Source organism: Neomonachus schauinslandi, chromosome 7 (genome assembly GCF_002201575.2).
Source record: "Neomonachus schauinslandi chromosome 7, ASM220157v2, whole genome shotgun sequence".
In the NCBI taxonomy this organism is placed as follows: Eukaryota; Metazoa; Chordata; class Mammalia; order Carnivora; family Phocidae; genus Neomonachus; species Neomonachus schauinslandi.
The window spans coordinates 55908505-55929919 of NC_058409.1; the positions used below are offsets into that span (position 1 = coordinate 55908505).

The following is a 21415-nucleotide window of genomic DNA, read 5'->3' on the forward strand; positions in this document are numbered from 1 at the left end:
CCACAGGAAAAATGCTATACTTTGTATTAAGTTTTATAAGTTGTCCCACAAAAGCCTAGCTAACCCTACTTAAGTATTCAATGTGTGTGAAATACTTTTGACAGAATACTATGTATACCATGTACAACTATGCTTCTAATAAGAAAAAAAATCAGAATTTCAACTTGGATGCCAAGAATGCCTTATTTATTATAGTCCTTGCCACAGAAGCGGTGACTCTCTTTCCTCCTAGAAGGTAGGATGAGCAACTGGAACAGAAGGGCAGAGAGAACAAAGGGTTGTTGGGATTTCAAGGCAAGATAATTTAATCTGACATTTCCTCTTCCTCCTCTTACCTCTTCCATCCCCCGCTAACCAACGAATAGCACTGAACTGGACAAAAAGAGTTGGGAGGTGAAGGGGAGGGTTGAAGGAAGATACTGTTTTTCCCTACTTCTTACACAGAGGATAAGACCTCAACAGGATACTGAAATGGAGGCAAACAGGAGCCAAAGTTGAGCCTAAAGCAACAACAGAATAAAAAAAAAGACAAAACAAAATTAGAGAGAAAGAAAGAAAGGGGGGAGAGAGAGACAAAGAAGAGAAAGCAATCTCTAGCTAGTTCAGTAAAGGAAATTCTTCCTTATATTATACATAGGTATATAAAAATTAGAAATTAGAGTAAGGATTTCAATCTCAGTTGCAAGTAACATGATTTCAATTTAAGGAATTTAAGCACTATAGGAATTTTTTGGTTTGTGTAACTAAAATCCAAGGGAGGATATACTTCATGGTTGTCTTGATTCAGCAGTTAACAAGAGCATCAAGAAATTTCCCTTTGTATGTCATTCTGCCATCCATAACCCAAGTTTCATCCCAAAGCCAGTTAAAGGAAGGCTGCCAGCCACAGAATACTCTGAGCCAGAATTCTAAGCAAGAGCTCTGAAATGTACCTTGTGGAAATGGAACTTGACTGGCTAAAACAGAGAGAGGTGGAGCAGTTTCCTCAAACAACAGGTGTTCTATGTACATGGGTACGGATGATGGATACTGGCATGAAAATACAGGCAGATATCAAGACAAGAAAAAAAAGATACTGAGGAAGTAGCCACAGTGTTCACTACAAGATGTATGAAATGCAGATCCAGAGTCATCACTAAGTATTATGTATAATACTGCCCATTTAAAAGACAGAAATCATTAGAATTATTATTCTTTTTACAAACAAAAGCCAAAGTTGGCTCCTGAGACTATTTTTATTTAATCTAATACTAGAAATGCCATGACAGTTTTAAAGAGTAATATAAATTTTTTAAAAAGTATCTATTTTGAGACCTATATAGGATATATAAAAGAAAATATAAATGAATGGAAATAAACACCTTGCTTTTGGTTGGGGTACAAGTAGTGAAGATTAAGGGTATGTACATCTACTAGATTTTTAAACCTATGATAATGACAATTATAAAACTTATGGTGTAGGTTAACAATTAAACATTATCAAGAATAAATTAAAATCCTTCTCTAGAAGTGCTGTGCCAAATTTAAGAACTTAAGTTATCATATATCAGAATGAACAGATATCACTATCTCAAAACAGTATCTGTACTCCCCTATTTGCTGCAACACTATTTACAATAACCAAGACATGGAAACAACCGAAACGTCCAGTGACAGATGAAGAGATAAAGAAAATGTGGTGCTGTGTATAAGCTAGCCCTGAAACACAAAGGTTTGAACTGCATGGGTTCACTTACATGTGTTTTTTTTTTTTTTTATAAATATAGTATAGTACTGTAAATGTACTTCATCTTCCTTATGATTTTTTAAATAACATTTTCTCTAGCCTAAGTTATTGTAAGAATACAGTATATAATACATATAACATACAATGTATGTGTTAATTGACTGTTTATGTTATCAGTAAGGTTTCTGGTCAATAGTAGGCTATTAGTAAAATTTTGGAGGAATAAAAGTTACAAGTGGATTTTCAACTGCACAGTGTCCCAACCCCCACACTGTTCAAGGGTCAACTGTATATATACATATAAAATGCAATATTATTCAACCACAAAAAGAAGGAAATCCTGCCATTTGCAACACATGGATGGACACTCATGGCATTATGCTCCGTGAAATAAGCCAGACAGAGAAAGGGAAATATTGTATGATCTCACTTTTATGTGGAATCTAAAAACAAAACAAACTCATAGAAACAGAGAACAAATTGGTGGTTGCCAGAGATAAGGGTGGGGGAATAATAGGTAAAGGTAGCCAAAAGTAAAAACTCCCATTTATAAATAAGTTCTGGGGATGTAATGTACAGCATGGTGACATACAGTCACCATCAAAACAATACTGTATTATATATCTGAAAGTTGCTGAGAGAGTAATCTTTTTTTTTTTAAAGATTTTATTTATTTATTTGAGAGAGAGAATGAGAGAGAGAGAGAGAGCACATGAGAGGGGGGAGGGTCAGAGGGAGAAGCAGACCCCCCGCCGAGCAGGGAGCCCGATGCGGGACTCGATCCCGGGACTCCAGGATCATGACCTGGGCCGAAGGCAGTCGCTCAACCAACTGAGCCACCCAGGCGCCCCAAGAGAGAGTAATCTTAAAAGTTCTCATCACAAGAAAAAAAATTATGTGAGGTGACTGATGTTAACTAAACTTATTGTGGTAGTATTTTGCTATACACACACACATATATCCAATAATTATGTTGTACACCTTGGACTAAAACAATGTTATATGCAAAATATATCTCAATAAAAGTGGAAAAGAACAGAATTAACACAATAACATGGAAAAGGTCATTTAGAAAGTAATACTGTTGGCCTTCTTTAGCCTTAGCTCCTGCTCAACCCAGCAACAAGTGGGTTTTCAGGACCCATTATCCAGACCTCCACCTGCAAGCCTCCCCTCACTCCCCAGGCATTCAATACTGAATGCAGTGTCCTAGAAATGGACAACTTTCCAAAGGATCTTTCCAAAGAACCTCTCCTTTCCATCAGGTAAAAAAAAACCCTGGGTTGCCTGAGGCATATACATTATTCTACACAAGGAAGAAGGAGGTGATTAAGTATGTGGTTGGAGGCTGAAGCTTCATACCTCCTTTACTCTCTTTATCTGTGGGGATGCTTGCTGAAAAAAAAAAATAATCAAAATAATTTTCCTACAAAATGAAAAGTAAATAAAAACAGTATTAGAATAAAATTAAGGTCTACCAAGCTTTGGAGAGGATGTGGATCAACAAAAAGAACTCTCATAGAATGCAGCTGAGAATGTAAAATGGTACAACTGCTTTGGAAAACAGTTCGGCATGATTTTACAAAGTAGACCATCCACATACCTGTCACCTGACAATTCCATTCCTGGAAAAATATCCAAGAAAAACTCTCATATATCATTACCAAAGACATGAACAAGAATGTACACAGAAACACAATAACGGAACAATCCAAATGCCCACTGCTAGAAGAATGGATAAATAAATTGTGGAATTATCACACAAGAAAATAATATACAACAGTCAAAACAAATGTATTACATCTAAATGTAAAAATATGGGTAATCTTACCAACATAACATAGAGTAAAAAATACTAAGTCCTAGAAGATATTCTTTTTTTTTTTTTTTTAAAGATTTTATTTATTTATTTGACAGAGACAGCGAGAGCAGGAACACAAGCAGGGGGAGTGGGAGAGGGAGAAGCAGGCTTCCCGCTGAGCAGGAAGCCTGATGTGGGACTCCATCCCAGGACCCTGGGATCATGACCTGAGCCGAAGGCAGCCGCTTAACGACTGAGCCACCCAGGTGCCCAGATATTCTTCTTACAAATTAAAAAATAACTAAACAATGTAACTCCTTAGCAATATACAACTGATAAAATTATATAAAATAAAAAAGCAAGATAAACTCATTGGCCACTGGTGACTGATTCAACATCCAGCCCCTTTCTCCTCCCTAGAGGTCAGGGGATGGGACTAAAAGTTCCAACCCTTTAATGAGAGTTGGTTCCCTGGCAACAGCCCCAACCTTCAGTTAGACCCCTAGGGACTTTCCAAAAAATCATCTCCTTAACACAAAGAAAGATCTTTATTGCTCTCTTCATTTAGGAAATTCCAAGAGTTTTAGGAGCTCTGTGTCTGGAATGGGAAGGGAGACCAAACATATATTTCTTTTTTTAATTTTTTTAATTTTTTATTTTTTAAAAAATTTTATTATGTTATGTCACCATACATCACTGGTTTTTGATGTGGTGATCCACGATCCATTATTTTTGTATAACACCCAGTGCTCCACGCAGTACGTGCCCTCCTTAATACCCATCACTGGGCCAACGAATCCCCCCTCCCCCTCCCCTCTAAAACCCTGTTTGTTTCTCAGAGTCCACAGTCTCTCATGGTTCATCTCTCCCTCCAATTATCCCCTCCCCATTTTTCCCTTCCTTCTCCTAATGTCCTCCATGCTATTCCTTATGTTCCACAAATAAGTGAAACCATATGATAATTGACTTTCTCTGCTTGACTTATTTCACTTAGCATAATCTCCTCCAGTCCCATCCATGTTGATGTAAAAATTGGGTATTCATCCTTTCTGATGGCTGAGAAATATTCCATTGTATATATGGACCACATCTTCTTTATCCATTCATCTGCTGAAGGGCATCTCGGCTCTTTCCACAGTTTGGCTATTGCGGACATTGCTGCTATGAACATTGGGGTGCATATGGCCCTTCTTTTCACTACATCTGTGTCTTTGGGGTAAATACCCAGTACTGCAATTGCTGGGTCATAGGGTAGCTCTATTTTTAAATTTTTGAGGAACCTCCACACTATTTTCCAAAGTGGCTGTACCAACTTGCATTCCCACCAACAGTGTAAGAGGGTTCCCCTTTCTCCACAACCTCTCCAACATTTGTTGTTTTCTTTCCCTGTCCGTTTTTGCCATTCTAACCGGTGTAAGGTGGTATCTCAATGTGGTTTTGATTTGAATTTCCCTGATGGCTAATGATGATGAACATTTTTTCATGTGTCTGTTAGCCATTTGTACGTCTTCTTCAGAGAAGTGTCTTTTCCTATCTTCTGCCCACTTTTTGACTTGATTATTTGTTTTTTGGGTGTTGAGTTTGAGAAGTTCTTTATAGATCTTGGATACCAGCCCTTTATCTGTAGTGTCTTTTGCAAATATCTTCTCTCACTCTGTGGGTTGCCTTTGTTTTATTGACTGTTTCCTTTGCTGTGCAGAAGCTTTTTATCTTGATGAAGTCCCAAAAGTTCATTTTTGCTTTTGTTTCACTAGCTTTTGGAGATGTATCTTGAAAGAAGTTGCTGTGGGTGATGTCAAAGAGGTTACTACCTATGTTCTCCTCTAGGATTTTGATGGATTCCTGTCTCACATTGAGGTCTTTCATTCACTTTGAGTTTATCTTTGTGAATGGTGTTAGAGAATGGTCGAGTTTCATTCTTCTGCATGTGGCTGTCCAATTTTCCCAGCACCATTTATTGAAGAGACTGTCTTTTTTCCATTGCATGTTTTTTCCTGCTTTGTCAAAGATTATTTGACCATAGAGTTGAGGGTCCATATCTGGGCTCTCTATTCTGTTCCATTGGTCTATGTCTGTTTTGGTGCCAGTACCATGTTGTCTTGGTGATCACAGCTCTGTAATATAGCTTGAAATCTGACAACGTGATGCCCCCAGCTTTGTTTTTCTTGTTCAACATTTCCTTGGCAATTCGGGGTCTTTTCTGATTCCATACAAATTTTAGGATTGTTCGTTCCAGCACTTTGAAAAATCTCATTGGAATTTTGATCGGGATGGCATTGAAGGTATAGATTGCTCTGGGTAGCATAGACATTTTAACAATGTTTATTCTTCCGATCCATGAGCATGGAATGTTTTTCCATCTTTTTGTGTCTTCTTCTATTTCTTTCATGAGTGTTCTGTAGTTCCTAGAGTATAGATCCTTTACCTCTTTGGTTAGGTTTATTCCGAGGTATCTTACGGTTTTTGGTGCTATTGTAAATGGAGTCGTTTCTCTAATTTCTCTTCCTACAGTTGCATTGTTAGTGTATAAGAAAGCAACTGATTTCCGTGCATTGATTTTGTATCCTGCCACATTACTGAATTGCTGTATGAGTTCTAGTAATTTGGGGGTGGAGTCTTTTGGGTTTTCCACATAAAGTATCATGTCATCTGCGAAAAGAGAGAGTTTGACTTCTTCTTTGCCAATCTGAATACCTATTATTTCTTGTAGTCTGAGTGCTGTTGCTAGGACTTCTAATACTATGTTGAACAACAGTGGTGAGAGTGGGCATCCTTGACGTATTCCTGATCTTAAGGGAAAGGCTCTCAGCTTTTCCCCATTGAGGATGATATACACTGTGGGTTTTTCATAGATGGATTTTATGAACTTGAGGAATGTTCCCTCTATCCCTATACTCTGGAGAGTTTTAATCAGGAAAGGATGTTGTATTTTGTCAACGCTTTTTCTGCATCAATTGAGAGGACCACATGGTTCTTCTCCCTCCTCTTATTAATGTGTTCTATCACACTGACTGATTTGTGAATGTTGAACCACACTTGCATCCCAGGGATAAATCCCACTTGGTCGTGGTGGATGATCCTTTTAATGTATTGTTAGATCCTATTAGCTAGGATTTTGTTGAGGATTTTGGAATCCATATTCATCAGGGATATCGGTCTGAAATTCTCCTTTTGATGGGGTCTTTGCCTGGTTTGGGGATTAAGGTAATGCTGGCCTCATAGAATGAGTTTGGAAGTTTTCCTTCTGTTTCTATTTTTTGAAACAGCTTCAGTAGAATAGGTATTATTTCTTCTTTGAATGTTTGGTAGAATTCTCCAGGGAATCCATCAGGCCATGGACTCTTGTTTTTAGGGAGGTTTTTGATCACTGCTTCAATCTCATTACTGGTTATTGGCCTATTCAGGTTGTCAATTTCTTCCTGTTTCGGTCTTGGCAGCTTACAGGTTTCCAGGAAGGCCTCCATTTCATCCAGATTGCTCAGTTTATTGGCATATAGTTGTTAATAATTTCTAATAATTGTTTCTATTTCCTGGGTGTTAGTCGTGATCTCTCCCCTTTCATTCATAATTTTATTAATTTGGGTCCTTTCTCTTCTCTTTTGGATAACTCTGGCCAGTGGTTTATTGATCTTATTAATTATTTCAAAGAACCAACTTCGTTTCGTTGATCTGATCTACTATGTTTCTGGTTTCTAATTCATTGATTTCTGATCTAATTTTAATTATTTCTCTTCTAATGCGTGGCTTAGGCATCGTTTGTTGCTTTTTCTCTAGTTCTTTAAGGTGTATAGTTAGTTGGTGAATTCGGGATTTTTCTATTTTTTTGAGTGAGGCTTGGATGGCTATGTATTCCCCCTTAGGACCACCTTTGCAGTATCCCATAGGTTCTGGACCGATGTGTTTTCGTTCTCATTGATTTCCATGAATTGTTTAAGTTCTTTGATTTCCTGGTTGACCCAAACATTCTTGAGCAGAGTGGTCTTTAGCTTCCAAGTGTTTGAATTTCTGCCAAATTTTTTCTTGTGATTGAGTTCTAGTTTTAAAGCATTGTGGTCTGAGTATATGCAGGGAATAATCTCGACCTTTTGGTATCGGTTGAGACCTGATTTGTGTGACCCAGTATGTGGTCTATTCTGGAGAAAGTTCCATGTGCACTCGAGAAGAATGAGTATTCTGTTGTTTTAGGGTGGAATGTTCTGTAAGTATCTATGAGGTCCGTCTGGTCCAATGTATCATTCAAAGCTCGTGTTTCCTTGTTGATTTTCTGCTTAGATGATCTGTCCATTGCTGAGAGTGGAGTATTGAGGTCTCCTACAATTAACGTATTGTTATCAATATGACTCTTTATTTTGGTTAACAGTTGGCTTATGTAGATGGCTGCTCCCATGTTGGGGGCATAGATATTTACAGTTGTTAGATCTTCTTGTTGGCTAGACCCTTTAAGAATGATATAGTGTCCTTCTGTGTCTCTAATTACAGACTTTAGTTTAAAATCCAATTTGTCTGATATAAGAATTGCTACCCCAGCTTTCTTTTGAGGTCCGCTGGCATGGAAGATGGATCTCCATCCCTTCACTTTCAGTCTGGATGTATCTTTAGGTTCAAAATGAGTCTCTTGTACGCAGCATATGGATGGGTCCTGTCTTTTTATCCAATCTGCAACCCTGTGCCATTTTATGGGAGCGTTTAGGTCATTCACGTTGAGAGTGATTATTGAAAGATATGAATTAACTGTCATCATGTTGCCTGTGAAGACCTTGTTTTTATAGATTGTCCCTGTAAATTTCTTTTCTGTATCACTCTTGGGGTCTTCCTCCTTTTATAGAACCCCCCTTAATATTTCTTGCAGGGCCGGCTTAGTGGTCACATATTCTTTCAGTTTCTGCCGGTCGTGGAAGCTCTGCATCTCTCCATCCATTCTAAATGAAAGCCTTGCCGGATAAAGTATTCTTGGCTGCATGTTCTTCTCATTTCGTACCCTGAGTATGTCTTGCCAGGCCTTTCTGGCTTGCCAGGTCTCTGTGAATAGGTCTGACATTATTCTGATGTTCCTCCCTCTGTACGTAAGGAATCTCTTCCCCCTAACAGCCCTTAAGATGGTTTCCTTGGTTCTAAGATTTGCAAGTTTTACTATTACATGCCAGGGTGCTGGCCTGCTTTCCTTGATCTTGGGAGGGGTCCTCTCTGCCTCTAGGACGTGAATGTTTGTTTCATTCCCCAGATTAGGGAAGTTCTCAGCTACGATTTGCTCAAATACATCTTCTAGTCCTCTCTCTCTCTCCACTTCCTCCGGGATTCCAATTATTCTGACATTGGAACGCTTCATGGTGTCACTTATTTCTCTGATTCTATTTTCATGGATTCTGAGTTGTTTTTCCCTGGCCTCCTCTTTTCCCTTTTTATCTATTATATTGTCTTCCAGGTCGTTTATTCGCTCTTCTGCCTCAGTTACCCTAGCTGTCAGATTATCTAGATTGGATTGGATCTCACTGATAGCATTTTTAAGTTCTGCCAATTCAGCTTTCATTTCTGCCCTTAGTGACTCTATGTTGCCATTTCTCCATTCTAGCCATTGTCTTCACAATTGCTAGCCTGAATTCCATCTCCGACATCTTCGTTATATCTGCATCCATTTGTAAATCTGCAGCATAAGTCATAATCTCTGAGTCTTTTCTATTTGGGGGGCTCCTCCTCCTAGTCATTCTGTTGATGGGTGTTTGAGGGAATGTATAGAGTCCAAATTATTGACCAGAACCCAAGCAAGATGCACCTGTTTTCTTGGGACCTTAGGGTAGCTGGCCTCTCGTTTTCCCAGCCTGTCTTCTGGGGGAGGGGCCTGCCACGCTGTTACTCAGGCAACCCTGTTTGGGCAGAGTTGCCCTGCGCCCGTGGCGGGGGATGGGCTCAGCGGGAATCAGTTTTTGGGGTTTTTGTTCTCTGGCGGCTTTCCCTGGCGGCTTTCCGCGTCTCTTCCGCGAGTCAGAGCAGAAGAGACTGTTTCCAACCCTCTGCCTCAGAGCAGAGAGATCGCAGTCTGTTCTGTTCTTCAGTGAGCTCTCCAGGCCACACCGTCTCCGTTTCTGTCCGTGCTGCTATGAACTGCAGCAGCCTGGGTTGTGCGCCCCTCCGCAGCGCTCCCAGTCCTGCCTCCAGGTTGGGGCACGTCTCTGCCCTTTGTGCTTCTAAAACTGCCAGCCACTCCCAATTCACGCACACGCGACCCCGCCGCTCAGGATTTCCGCCCCAGGGTCTGCCCTAAAGTCCTTTCCCTGCTGCTACCGGTCTGTGAGTCTGCGCCCCGCCCCCAGCGCATTAGGCTGTCGCTCACCAGCGGTGTAGGATCCCCACGGCCAGGCACCCTCCCGCTGCCGTTTACCCTCCGATATCTACCCGCGGAATCATGGCTCCCCGCTTCGTACCTCAAAACCAACTGCCTGCGGTATTCTGTCTGTAGAGATCCAGATCTTCTTACACCTCAGGCTGGTTTCGTGGGTGCTCAGAGTGGTCTGGTAGATATCCAGCTCAATTCCAGGGACCAGCTGAAATAGGGTCCCCTACTCCTCCACCATCTTTCCCATATATTTCTTTTTATAAATCACACTATCACAGGACCCCAAGGAGCTTTTATTTATATGAATTATATCAATGCTTATTGTATTAATTAAAATTAAGAAATTTTTAAAAAGTTTTGAAAATTAAAAAATTATATGTATTTAATTCACTTAACAAATGTTTTACATTTTTGCAAATTTTTTAAATGTCTGTACTAATAGAAGCATCTAGATTTTCATATTTTCTGCATTCAATCTATTGCACTATCACGTACCATATAGCCTTTGGAAAACTCCACTATAAAACTGTGAGCAAATTAAAGTGAAAAAGGCAAATAATGTCTCAGTATTACTATGAAAATAACTTCTACCTTGCAGACACACTGAAAGTGTCTCAGAGACCCCAAGGGATTTCTAGACCATACTTTGGAAACCACTAGTCTAGTGAATTCAACAGATAATGTATTTTTAGTACTATCTTACCAAAAACTACAAAGTTCTTTGAGAACACAGACAGGGAAACACTAACTTTGGAGAAAGCCAGGGAAACTTCTACAGAGGTGGTGTCATCTGAGACTCAAGCCCAAATCCTTACAAACTAGACCCCATAAGAACTGTACCCTCTCCCTCCTACTTCTTGGTGTGTCTCCTACCCCTCTCCTCTTCTATCTCACTTGGTTGCTGTTCCTCAAACTAGCCACCCTGGCTCTGTTTGTCAAGCCTTTGTATTTACTGTTTCTTCAGTATGAAAGGCTCCTCCCTCGTATTATCCCATCATTGTTCTTGCCACACCTGATCATCCTGAAGGTTAAAGGACAGCTGTATCTCCACACAACTATAATCCACTCAGGGCCCACTCCTTGAGAAATTCTGCCTTACACTAACTGTTATATATGTGCACTAGGAGCCATAATTAACAAATTACATGGTAGCATTATTTGTAAAAGTGAAAAATGAGTGGAAAAGCAACCTAAATACCCATCAAGCCTAGAATGAAAAAAAAACACCAGTGCATTCACATAAGAGAATGAATTAGAGCTACATGTTCCAACATGAAGTCTCAAAAACAGTAACATTACGCAGAAAAAACCTAAATGTCCATAAACACGAGAATGAAAAAAAAAAAAAACACTAGTACGTTCACACAAAAGAATGAATTAGAGCTACATGTTTCAACATGAGTCTCAAAAACAGTAATATTAAGATGCATGAAAATTAATAAAAGGTTTCATAGGTATGAATATTTATAAATTTATGAATAGTTACACTATTTACAATGTAAAATTTCTTAATTAATTTATATTTTGATAGGTAACACATGATTTGAAATTATAAAAATTTCCTCCCATTCTTGTCCTCCCTCCAGTTATACAGCTTTCCTTCCAGGAGACAACCAGTATGACTAGTTTCCTGGGTATCCTTCCAGATATGTTTTGTCATATAATGTTAAGTTCACAGGACATATTATAATATGGTTTATGTATCTCCAGTATAAATTAAAAGTTTAAAATATGCATGGAAATGATGAAGTCAAATTCAGAATAAAAATTACAGGCAAAGAGGGAAAGGAACAGACTCAGAAAGGGCACTTCAAATGTACCTATAGTGTTTCATTTCGGGTTTATTGGGTTTTCTCTGCATTTTTTTTTTTATACATAAAATAATTACTGCTCGGGGCCCTGGGTGGCTCGATTGGTTAGGAGTCTGCCTTCAGCTCAGGTCATGATCCCAGGGTCCTGGGATCAAGCCCAGCATCAGGCTCCCTACTCAGTGGGGAGCCTGCTTCTCCCTCTCCCTCTGCTGCTCCTCCTGCTTGTGCTCTCTGTCAAATAAATGAGTGAAATCTTTAAAAAAAAAAAAAAAAGAAAGAAAAACAAGGAAGATTTTTTAAAATAATAATTTTTCTGCATAAAAGAAAACAGGTGAAGAGGATGAGATTTGAGAAGGTAATCAGTTTGGTGTCAGATGGCATGAAATCAGATGGAGTGAAAACAGATTTAGTGAAAACTAAAATAAGGGCGTTCATTCAATACTTTAAAATGAGTCTAAAGTTCAGGATAAAGCTAGAGATCAGGGATTTACATAAAGTGATACTTGAAGTTCTAAGAATAAATATCCCGATACATGTACACTGCATAACTTAACAGCACAGATTTCTTAAGGACCGAGCCAAAACTCTGCTATTTTAGTTTCTCTGGAATACCACCTACTGCTCATAATAAGATTTCAATTTACCTATAACTCTACTATTTTTCTTAGATTAAAAAAAAAAAAAAAAAAACCCTGGGGCACCTGGGTGGCTCAGTTGGTTGGGCGACTGCCTTCAGCTCAGGTCATGATCCTGGAGTCCTGGGATCGAGTCCCGCATCGGGCTCCCGGCTCAGCGGGGAGCCTGCTTCTCCCTCTGACCCTCTCCCCTCTCATGCTGTTTCTCTCTCTCTCTCTCTCTCAAATAAATAAATAAAATCTTAAAAAAAAAAAAAAAAAAACCCTGCAGTGCGTGAGCCTATTTTTGTAAGTAACTTAACAATGGACAGTAACACACATACACATACACCTACCTCTATTAAATTACAATCAAAGGGAGACAGTGTTCTGGTTAGTTCTAGGTAAACTACAAAACATTTCTTGATCGAACTTTAATAATTAAAAACTTTTCTACAGTAGTCTGCAACATAGCTTAAAAATGCTGTAAAGTTAACTTTTAAACAAATCCTTGATATAAATTATTTTCTTACCTTGTTTCTCTAATAAAAGTACTATCTTGACAAGTCTTTGAAGGCTGAGATTATTAGAGCTAGTTCTGTTGCTCCTGAAGTTTAAAGAGAGTATTCATCAACTTTCTCCATCTCTCACTGTTATAAAGCAACTTCTTTTTCCAGATTCTTGAGCTGTTCCCGGGCATATAATTGACCTCTTCTCTAGTTGCCTCCATTCTGTAACTCGACTGACAAGTATGTATTCAATGTCTACTTTGTAAAAAGCAATGTGTTAGACACCACCCCTCTGGTCCCTAAAAAGGTGACAAAAACTGCATGGCCTTAAGAAAATCTTTGTATATCTTGACATAATGCAGAATCCTTAGAACTTAACATTCTAGGCTTGGGAGATCAAAATTACAATGCTATACCAGTAATCTAAGTGGAAATACATTTCAGTAGATTTATAGGTCTTCAAAAATTTCATAGAGTACAGATGTTTTTCAGGCAATGGATGCCATATTAAAAGCATGCCATCTAGTACTGCTCAGAACCTGAGGGTCATTCAGTTAAAAAGTACATGCCTACTTGTTCTGATAACCTTTATAGACAAACTGTGAGTTAGAACGCATGTACATACATAAGACTCCCTAAGATACTTCTTTAGCACAAGTTAAAGGATCTCAATGACAACAATAAACAGGGAACTCAGTTAAAAACCAAAGATAAAAACCTTGGGGTGCCTGGGTGGTGCAGTCACTTAGGCCTCGGGCTCTTAATTTCAGCTCAGGTTATGATCTCAGAGTCGTGAGATTAAGCCCTGCATCAGGCTCTGGGTTCAATGCGGAGTGGGCTTGGGTTTTTTTTCTCCCTCTCCCTCAGCCCCTCCCCACTGTGCGAGCTCTCCACGCTCTCTCACTCTTTCTCTCAAATAAATCCTTAAAAAAAAAAAACCAAAAAGATAAATCCAAAGATAAAGATAAAGGAGGGTTTGGAAATAACTATAATCTAGCATTAGAATTGTAAGAATGTTGCTCTTTGGTCTCAGCCAGAGAAAAGAGATGAGGAAGGGGACTTCATCATTTGGAAAGTACAGCAGTAAGATACACACGTTGTGCCCCTACTGTGGCTCTAAGGTCTACTGCCTTCAGAAGTCCACCTGTGGCAAATGTGGCTATCTTGCCAAGCAGAAGAGAAAGTATAACTGGAGCACCAAGGCTAAGAGACGAAATACCACTGGGACCAGTTGAATGAAGCACCTAAAAATTGTATACCACAGATTCATGAAGGAACACCTAAACCCAAGAGGGCAGCTGTTGCAGCATCCAGTTCATCTTAAGGATTTCAACGACTGATTAATCACAAAATAAATATTTTGGTTTTAAAAAAAAGAAAGAAAGAAAAGTAAGAATGTCTTTTGACATTTGTAGTGAATCATTTATACATTTTAGAATAACAGCTCTCAAAAACTCCCTTGACTACTCTTCCCTACAATAAACTTTACAGAAATGCACTAAGAGTGAAACTGGCTTTGTTATATTGTGTTAATAATATTGATACAGTATTTTTTAAACTGTTAAAAAGACAACGTCACTGATATAAAGAGATTTTTAGAGTAAGTAGGGCATCACTGCCTCAGCAGTTTATAGAAAGATGGCCATTACAAAGTCCTATAGATGACTCAAAAACACAAGCTTCATCTTCCTCCCTTCTCTCTCTGCAGCCTATCAGTGAACATAACAAACAACTGAAAAGCAAATTTTTATCACAATTTAAAAGAAAGCAAGTTTCACAGTCTCTCCAGGGGATCAGATCATTCATCTTTATGCCCTATATCCACACTTTATGTAACTACAGAATGGTGATGATGATAATAATGACAGCAGTTAACATAACTAAACATTTACTACCAATCAGGCATTTGGCCAAATGCTTTACATGATTACCTTACTTAATTCTCCCAACAACAGTATGAGAAAGATATTATTAACCCATTTTTCAGCTAAGAAAACTGTGGCTTTTAAAGGTTAACTAACTTGTCTAGGGTCCCATATATAGTATGTATTAAGTGGAGCCTGGGATTCTATTTGTTTAACTCAAACTGCAACAATAAATAGCTATAGTAACTATTATACTGTCTTACTGTAATTGATTCAGTGGCTCCCTACTGCTTATTATATTAAAAAATCCTTACAGAATAAGGTTCCATTCATTCATTTGTTCACTGGAAAGACTTTTGTTGAGTATTTATTATGTGCCTTCATTTCTTCACTGGAAAGACTTTTGTTGAGTATTTATTATATGCCAACGCTATACCAAGTGACTCAAAGACGTAGGTTCTGAGTGATGCTGCTAAATAAATGATCTCTGGATCACTCATATGATTGATGTTTTTTAAAAATCACCTCTAGGGGCCCCTGGGTAGCTCAGTGGGTTAAGCATCCAACTCTTGGTTTTGGCTCAGGTCATGATCTCAGGGTCGTGAGATCCACACTCAGCGTGGAGTCTGCCTGAGACTCTCTCCCTCTACCTCTGTGCTCTCTCTCTAAAATAATTTTTTTTTAAGTCTCTCCTAAAAAAAAAAAAAAAAATAACAAAATAGAAATTAGAAATTTCTAGGCAAATAAAATAGCATCATTATAGGAAATGGAACCCTGGAATACATAGATCACACATCCAAGCATTTATATTCTAAGGGTTGTGGACTAGTCATTATTAACAAAATTTTCCAACTTTGCTCTACTATATATTTTCAAAATTTTCTACCAAACAAAAAATGCAATGAAGACACAGAACACATTCACACGTACACACACACACACACACAGGTCAAAAGATCTTTCACTTCCACATTTAACTTACAGAATAATATAGCTTGTGTTGGGAAAACCATGGTCATGAGTGGCCTTAGCTTTCTCCCTTTCCAGCTTGAAGAGACATCTGGTCGCCAGCTGTGTAGCTCCTAAAAGTCACTGCTTGCCAAGTAGTTGGCAGAAGGTGGTGAAGAGCTGACCACCTGCAATCCATTCTGACACTGCCTTTGACCATCGCTTTAGAGAACTGAATACATTACAGAAATTCCAAAAGGAGTTGGCTAAATTTCAAGGCAGGAAGTTGGCCATTTTGGCTGAACTTACTTTAATTCAAATCAAAGGGGTATGATGTGGGAGAAAAGATAAAAAAGCTACTAAACCTTACAGGAAATTTTCAGGGCTATGTCCTTAACCTCTCCCAGATACTGTCCACCACACTTCTATCCATTTTTACTTTAAATGTAAGAAGTATATAAACAACTACAGCTACAGGGGAAAAACTACATATGTGTCTATGCAAACATATGTGTCATTCCTATTTTTCACTTTTATGTCAGTACAATAAATATATTCAGTATACATACACAATGTATGTCAATATAGTATATTATATACATTATATATGAATATATATTTATTAACATGGAAATTTTACTTAACTTTTATGTTGTTATTATGTCTGCTGTACATAGTATATATATCATACACAGTTGTATATCAGAGGTAAAGGTATACACATATTTGGGAAGATGCCAGAGTTTGGGAAAGGTGCTTGCTTAAAAAAAAAAAAAATCAATACAATTTCCCCACTGATTCATGATGTAAAATTCTATAATCAAGGCTTGTAGATTTGTAATTATGGTATGTCAGCTACATTTAAACAAGAGTGTTAAAAGATTGTTAAAGTTAAACTAACACAATTGCAGTGTGAATTGTCCTAGTCTCATTCTGATCTACTGGTGTCACTTTCATTTAATCAGAGGAAAACTATGGGCAATGTCAGTGCTATTTCCAATGCCCTAACATTCTTTGTTCACGTTGGATTTTAAACCATTACCAATCTAAAATGGTTATAAAAAAGATATATTTTAAAAAGTATTTTTAATCAGTTAATTCACTCACCAGTGGGCTAGTTTAGCAAGCTTTTTTTTTTTTTTTAAAGATTTTATTTATTTATTCATGAGAGATAGAGAGAGAGAGAGGGAGGCAGAGGCAGAGGGAGAAGCAGGCTCCCTGCGGAGCAGGGAGCCCGATGCGGAACTCGATCCCAGGACCCTGGGATCGTGACCTGAGCTGAAGGCAGACGCTTAACCGACTGAGCCACCCAGGCGTCCCTAGTTTAGCAAGCTTTATTGAAAATAAGTTGGCTTTAAGGTTATTAAATAAACTTTTATGTTAAATGCATAACATTTTGTTTTTGCATAAGTATTCTTGTACTTACCATAAATCTAGTAAAAAAACCTTATTTTATAAACACAAATCTTACTTGGGAATTTACAGCAGACATAGATCATTAAGCTGAAATACCATATCAACATTTAAAACATCGAGCCTCGATTTTCTTCTACTTTAATAAAAGTTATTTTCTAAATCCCTAACAATTTAAATTGATACAGAAAACTACTCTGGCAAGGATTCATATTTACAGGACACAGTTAAGTTTTAATTTAAGTAAGGTACAACATTCAATTCACAGTTGTATTATCAGCAAATAGCCTCCAAATAAATCATGGCATACAAAACAGTGGTATGCTAGCTAGTTACAGCAGAAGTACTAATACAAATCATCCTGGTTTGCCTGAGACTTTCCCAGTGTTAGCACCGAAGAGTCTACATCTTAGAAACCCCTCAATCCCAGGTAAACTGGGACAACTGATGCCACCAAGATATCAAAAAAAGGGAGGGGGGATTTTCCGTTATGCACTGGAGAAAACGAAAATTGGAGTGATATTTGATAACTCCCTGCTAGGCTGCTACATTAGCTGTGACCCAGTGACAGATACCAGTAGGTCTAGCAAAAGCCTGAAACATGGATCTTGGTGCCAGACCCGAACCCACCAACTAACACTCATTAAATAATGAGTCACATGTGAACAAAGGCTGCTGCTTGAAGAAACTGCACACATCTCTTACAGCCATAATTAGCTCTGGAAAAACAATCCTGTTACTGGGAAGGGGATATTTAAGGAGCCCTTGAGAGGCTCAGTACCAAGTTAGCCTCATTGCTGTCCAACTCTTACAAGCCATTCTTAGTAACTGGACTCTTTCCTTGTTTCTAGAGTTCTAACCTCTTTCTCAAAACCTATTTCCAGCAATCTGATCCTCTCCCTTTGTTACCATATGAGATAACAAAGTTTCTTTAGGTCTAGGGTACTGTAAGGCTTCTGCCTATTTCCTTAGGGCCTAACCTAAAATCCCTGAAACTTGCTTCTACTTTCCTGTCTAATGTGATTTGCCATCACTGGACTGCCTTCACCATTCTGCCAACATGCTGAGACTCACATCTTTCATTCACTGATCTCTCTGTTGCCACATACCATCATCTACTTACTGCCTATTTCCATACTCTTATAACTTTCCCCATCCCTGCTCAGATTTCTTACTAAAACCCACTACAGGGAACTTCTGGATCCCTGAAGTATTCTAGCAGATTGATTAGACACTAAACTCTAAGAATTCACCCTCCCTAGGAAAGCCACCCAAACTGAACTCTAGAACTTATAACTAGAATATAATTCTAATGGTTCTCAACTCCTGGAGAGAAAACCTGAAATAACTGGGAGACAGGAATGATGACTTTAAATGCCTTCTTTCAAATAAAAGTTGTGACTTCTGAAGAGAAATGAGGCTATGGGAAATGAACATCTGGCTAGAAAAAAGAACAGAAATCGGTTTTTAGACCATTGCTTTAAGAAACCACTGAACAGAAGCCTGTTCACAAAACCAAGAACATGTCTGAATCATGAAACTAATCAAGAAGTCTTTGAAACTAAATTTGGAGAGAAATGCATACCTTTGAAGACCTTTTTATTATGAAAAATTTTAAACACATACAGAGAAGAACATAATGAAGCCCATGATCATTCCACCCTAACAATTATTAATATGTTGCCGCTGTATCTTGCATTATCTACTTTTTTCTTTGCTGAAGTAAAATGTAGAATTTAAAAAATAGGACACTAAGGCAAAAGATGGAATCAGCAAAATAACTTTCTGGCAAAAAATAACAGAAGAGAGACAGGGAACAATATTTATGGATTTAGATGGTTGTCTACCAAGGTAAAATATAAATAATGAACAGTTAAAATAGAAATTTTAGGTTTTTTAAAGAACGTATCTCCTTTTACTACAAATGGGGAAGCTCTACACCAAAATGTCCTTAGAAAAACCATGAAAAAAATCTGTGGTAGACATTTCCAGTAATTTATAAGCAATTTGAGTAAATACATAAATTTTAAGTAAATAGTAAATTATGAAGGGGTTTCACAAAAATGGTAAATTTTTTGTACTGAAGTACAAAGAATCAAAATTAAAGTTTGATAATGCTCTATTGAAATAAATTGAAAACCAAACTTTATTTCCAAGCTATTTCCATTTGCGCTTGACAATTTTTGAAAGCCTAAAAACTTAGCTTATTAATTATTTAAATGGGTGTGTTTTCTCTAGAATACGTATTATAATCATATAACTACTGGAACTAATTTTATAAACTAGTGTAGATCATTAGGATGAGAAATGACAAGATCATACAGGTAATTAATGGAAAACTATCATCAGGAGTCATTTCTCATGACTTTTGGCCTAAAGCACTCTCCGTGATACCCTGGTACTTCTGCCAAATAGATCTACTAAAATGACATAAACAAAACCTAGCAAAAGTGAACAACAGAATTCTAGGGTGAGTGACAGTGCAAATTATTTATATTTTCAATTATACATGTCAATTCCCCTATTTCACACATCTTTAAAAATACTCTTTTTTAAAGCATTGCAGCTTAAATAGTTGTAGATCAGAAACTTTGGTTCTTTTCCCTGTTCTGCCATTAACTAGCACGAGTTTAGTTTTTCTACTTTAACTTCATTAAACCTCAGCTTCTCATTTGTAAAACAGGTACATAAACAATACTATTAAGTTAACATTAACTAGCCACTTACTATTTGCCACATACTGTGTTAAAAAGCACAGCAGGCATTTCTTGCAAGAACTGCATGAGGTGGCTACTAACTCCACTTTACAGATGAGGTAACCGAGGCACGGTGCAATGTAAGGTATTCAGCAACATATAATAAATGGCAGAATCAAGATTTGAACCCAGTCTCACTTGAGAAAAGGCTGTTCACTTAACTACTACTCACAGAATCTTCCTACTGCCGTAACCATAAAGCTTCTAGGAAAGTAGTGCGATCCTCAGAGGCAGTACCTTAGTAAGTGAATTTATTCTTCCCTTTGCCTGTCCTTCCTCCGGTGGAAATATCAACAAAGGGAGGAAAGGTGGAGAGGAAAGGGAGGAAGAAGCCAGACGGCTAGGATTAGACATTTACTTCTACTGCAAAATAGCCTGCTTCTTCTGGGGGCTGTTTATCTTTTCTCCGAGAATGCCTCATCAAAAAGTTTGATGTTCCTGGGTCTGAAGCATAAAAATCTAATAAGTACTGAAGTGTCCAACAGCACTCAGAATTATGGCCAATTACAGGACTGGCCTACCCAGGATAGTTACTTAAACAGCATCCCACAGTTTCTGGGGCGAACTTCGGGGAAACTGACGGAGGGGAGAAATAGGCCACAGAAGTTTGGTGAGTGGGCTGCAAGTTCTTAGAGACTGGGAGTCCCGCCTGCCATGTTAGATCACAGGGCCCCAACAGGGCCTCATTTTTGAGGGCCGGGCTCTCGGCGTCCCCGCTAAACTTCAGAACGGGCTTGCGCATCCATCTGAGGGCAGGTAATGGACTGAATCCGCCTCCCACCAATCAAGCTGGGCAGGGAGACCCGCGATGCGCGCACCCCGGGGGTACGACCCCAAACGGCGCCGTCTCCGGCTCCAGGCCGCCGCCCCTCCACCTCCCCGGCCGCCGCTCCCCGGTCTCCTCTACCGCCGGCGCCCGAGGGGCGGGGCCGCGCCGACCCCCGCCGCCCAACGGTTCGGTTCTCTAGGAGAAAGACGGCCGGGGCCGGGGCCGGGGCGGGGGCGGGGGGTGTCCCGGCCCGCGGGCTCAGGCACCGACGCGTCCCCGCCGCGTCCCGGCCGCGGAGCCCCAGGTGAGGCCTGGAGTCCGGAGCCCGCTTTGGGCCTGCGCTCCGCCCGGCCTCTCGGACCGCCATAAGGCGAAGGAGAGGAGGCGGCGTGTGCGCTGCTCGCGGCTCCTTACCGCTTCACCACGCCGGTTTTGATCTTGATCTGCCTCACGCGAGGATCGGCCATGACCCCTCGGGCGCCGCGGGATGGAAGGGCGGAGAGCTAGGGTAACAGTGGCGGAAGACGGCGCGTAGGAGGTGGTAGTGTCGGCGTAGTCGCCGTGGCCCCGCGCGCATGCGCAGACCTCGGCGCGGCCCTGGTGCCGGGCCACACCGATGGGCGGGGTCGGGGGCCCGCGGGCCCAGGGCGGGTCACTCCACGCAGCTGCTGTCATCCGCCTCCATCCACTTTCCCCCTCGTGGAGCCTACCCTCGTCTCGCTCGGACAGCCTTCCTTTTAGTGTTTGAACAGCCTTTCTTTTAGTGTGGACACGAGTTACACTTTTCCCGGTCTCCACAGCCTGGGCGTTGTGGGAAACTTCAGTTATCTTCCCCGGTAGATTGGTTTGGCCATGACATTGCTTTGCGAAAT

At 39.6% G+C, this 21415-nt stretch overlaps 1 protein-coding gene and 1 pseudogene across 2 annotated transcripts in view; one reads left to right on the plus strand and one right to left on the minus strand.

Moving 5' to 3' along the window:
- TBCA (tubulin folding cofactor A) overlaps positions 1-21134 on the minus strand; it is an 85509-nt gene extending 64375 nt beyond the window's left edge. The window contains exon 1 of one of the 2 annotated variants that reach the window (XM_021699935.2): positions 20958-21134. In XM_021699935.2, coding sequence (XP_021555610.2) covers positions 20958-21010 — 53 coding nt within the window. In that variant the 5' untranslated portion in view covers positions 21011-21134. The remainder of the gene's footprint in view (positions 1-20957) is intronic. The other variant, XM_044916738.1, reaches the window with a different exon arrangement.
- Positions 13839-14116, plus strand: LOC110589409 (annotated as a pseudogene).
- Positions 21135-21415: the final 281 nt, after the last annotated feature.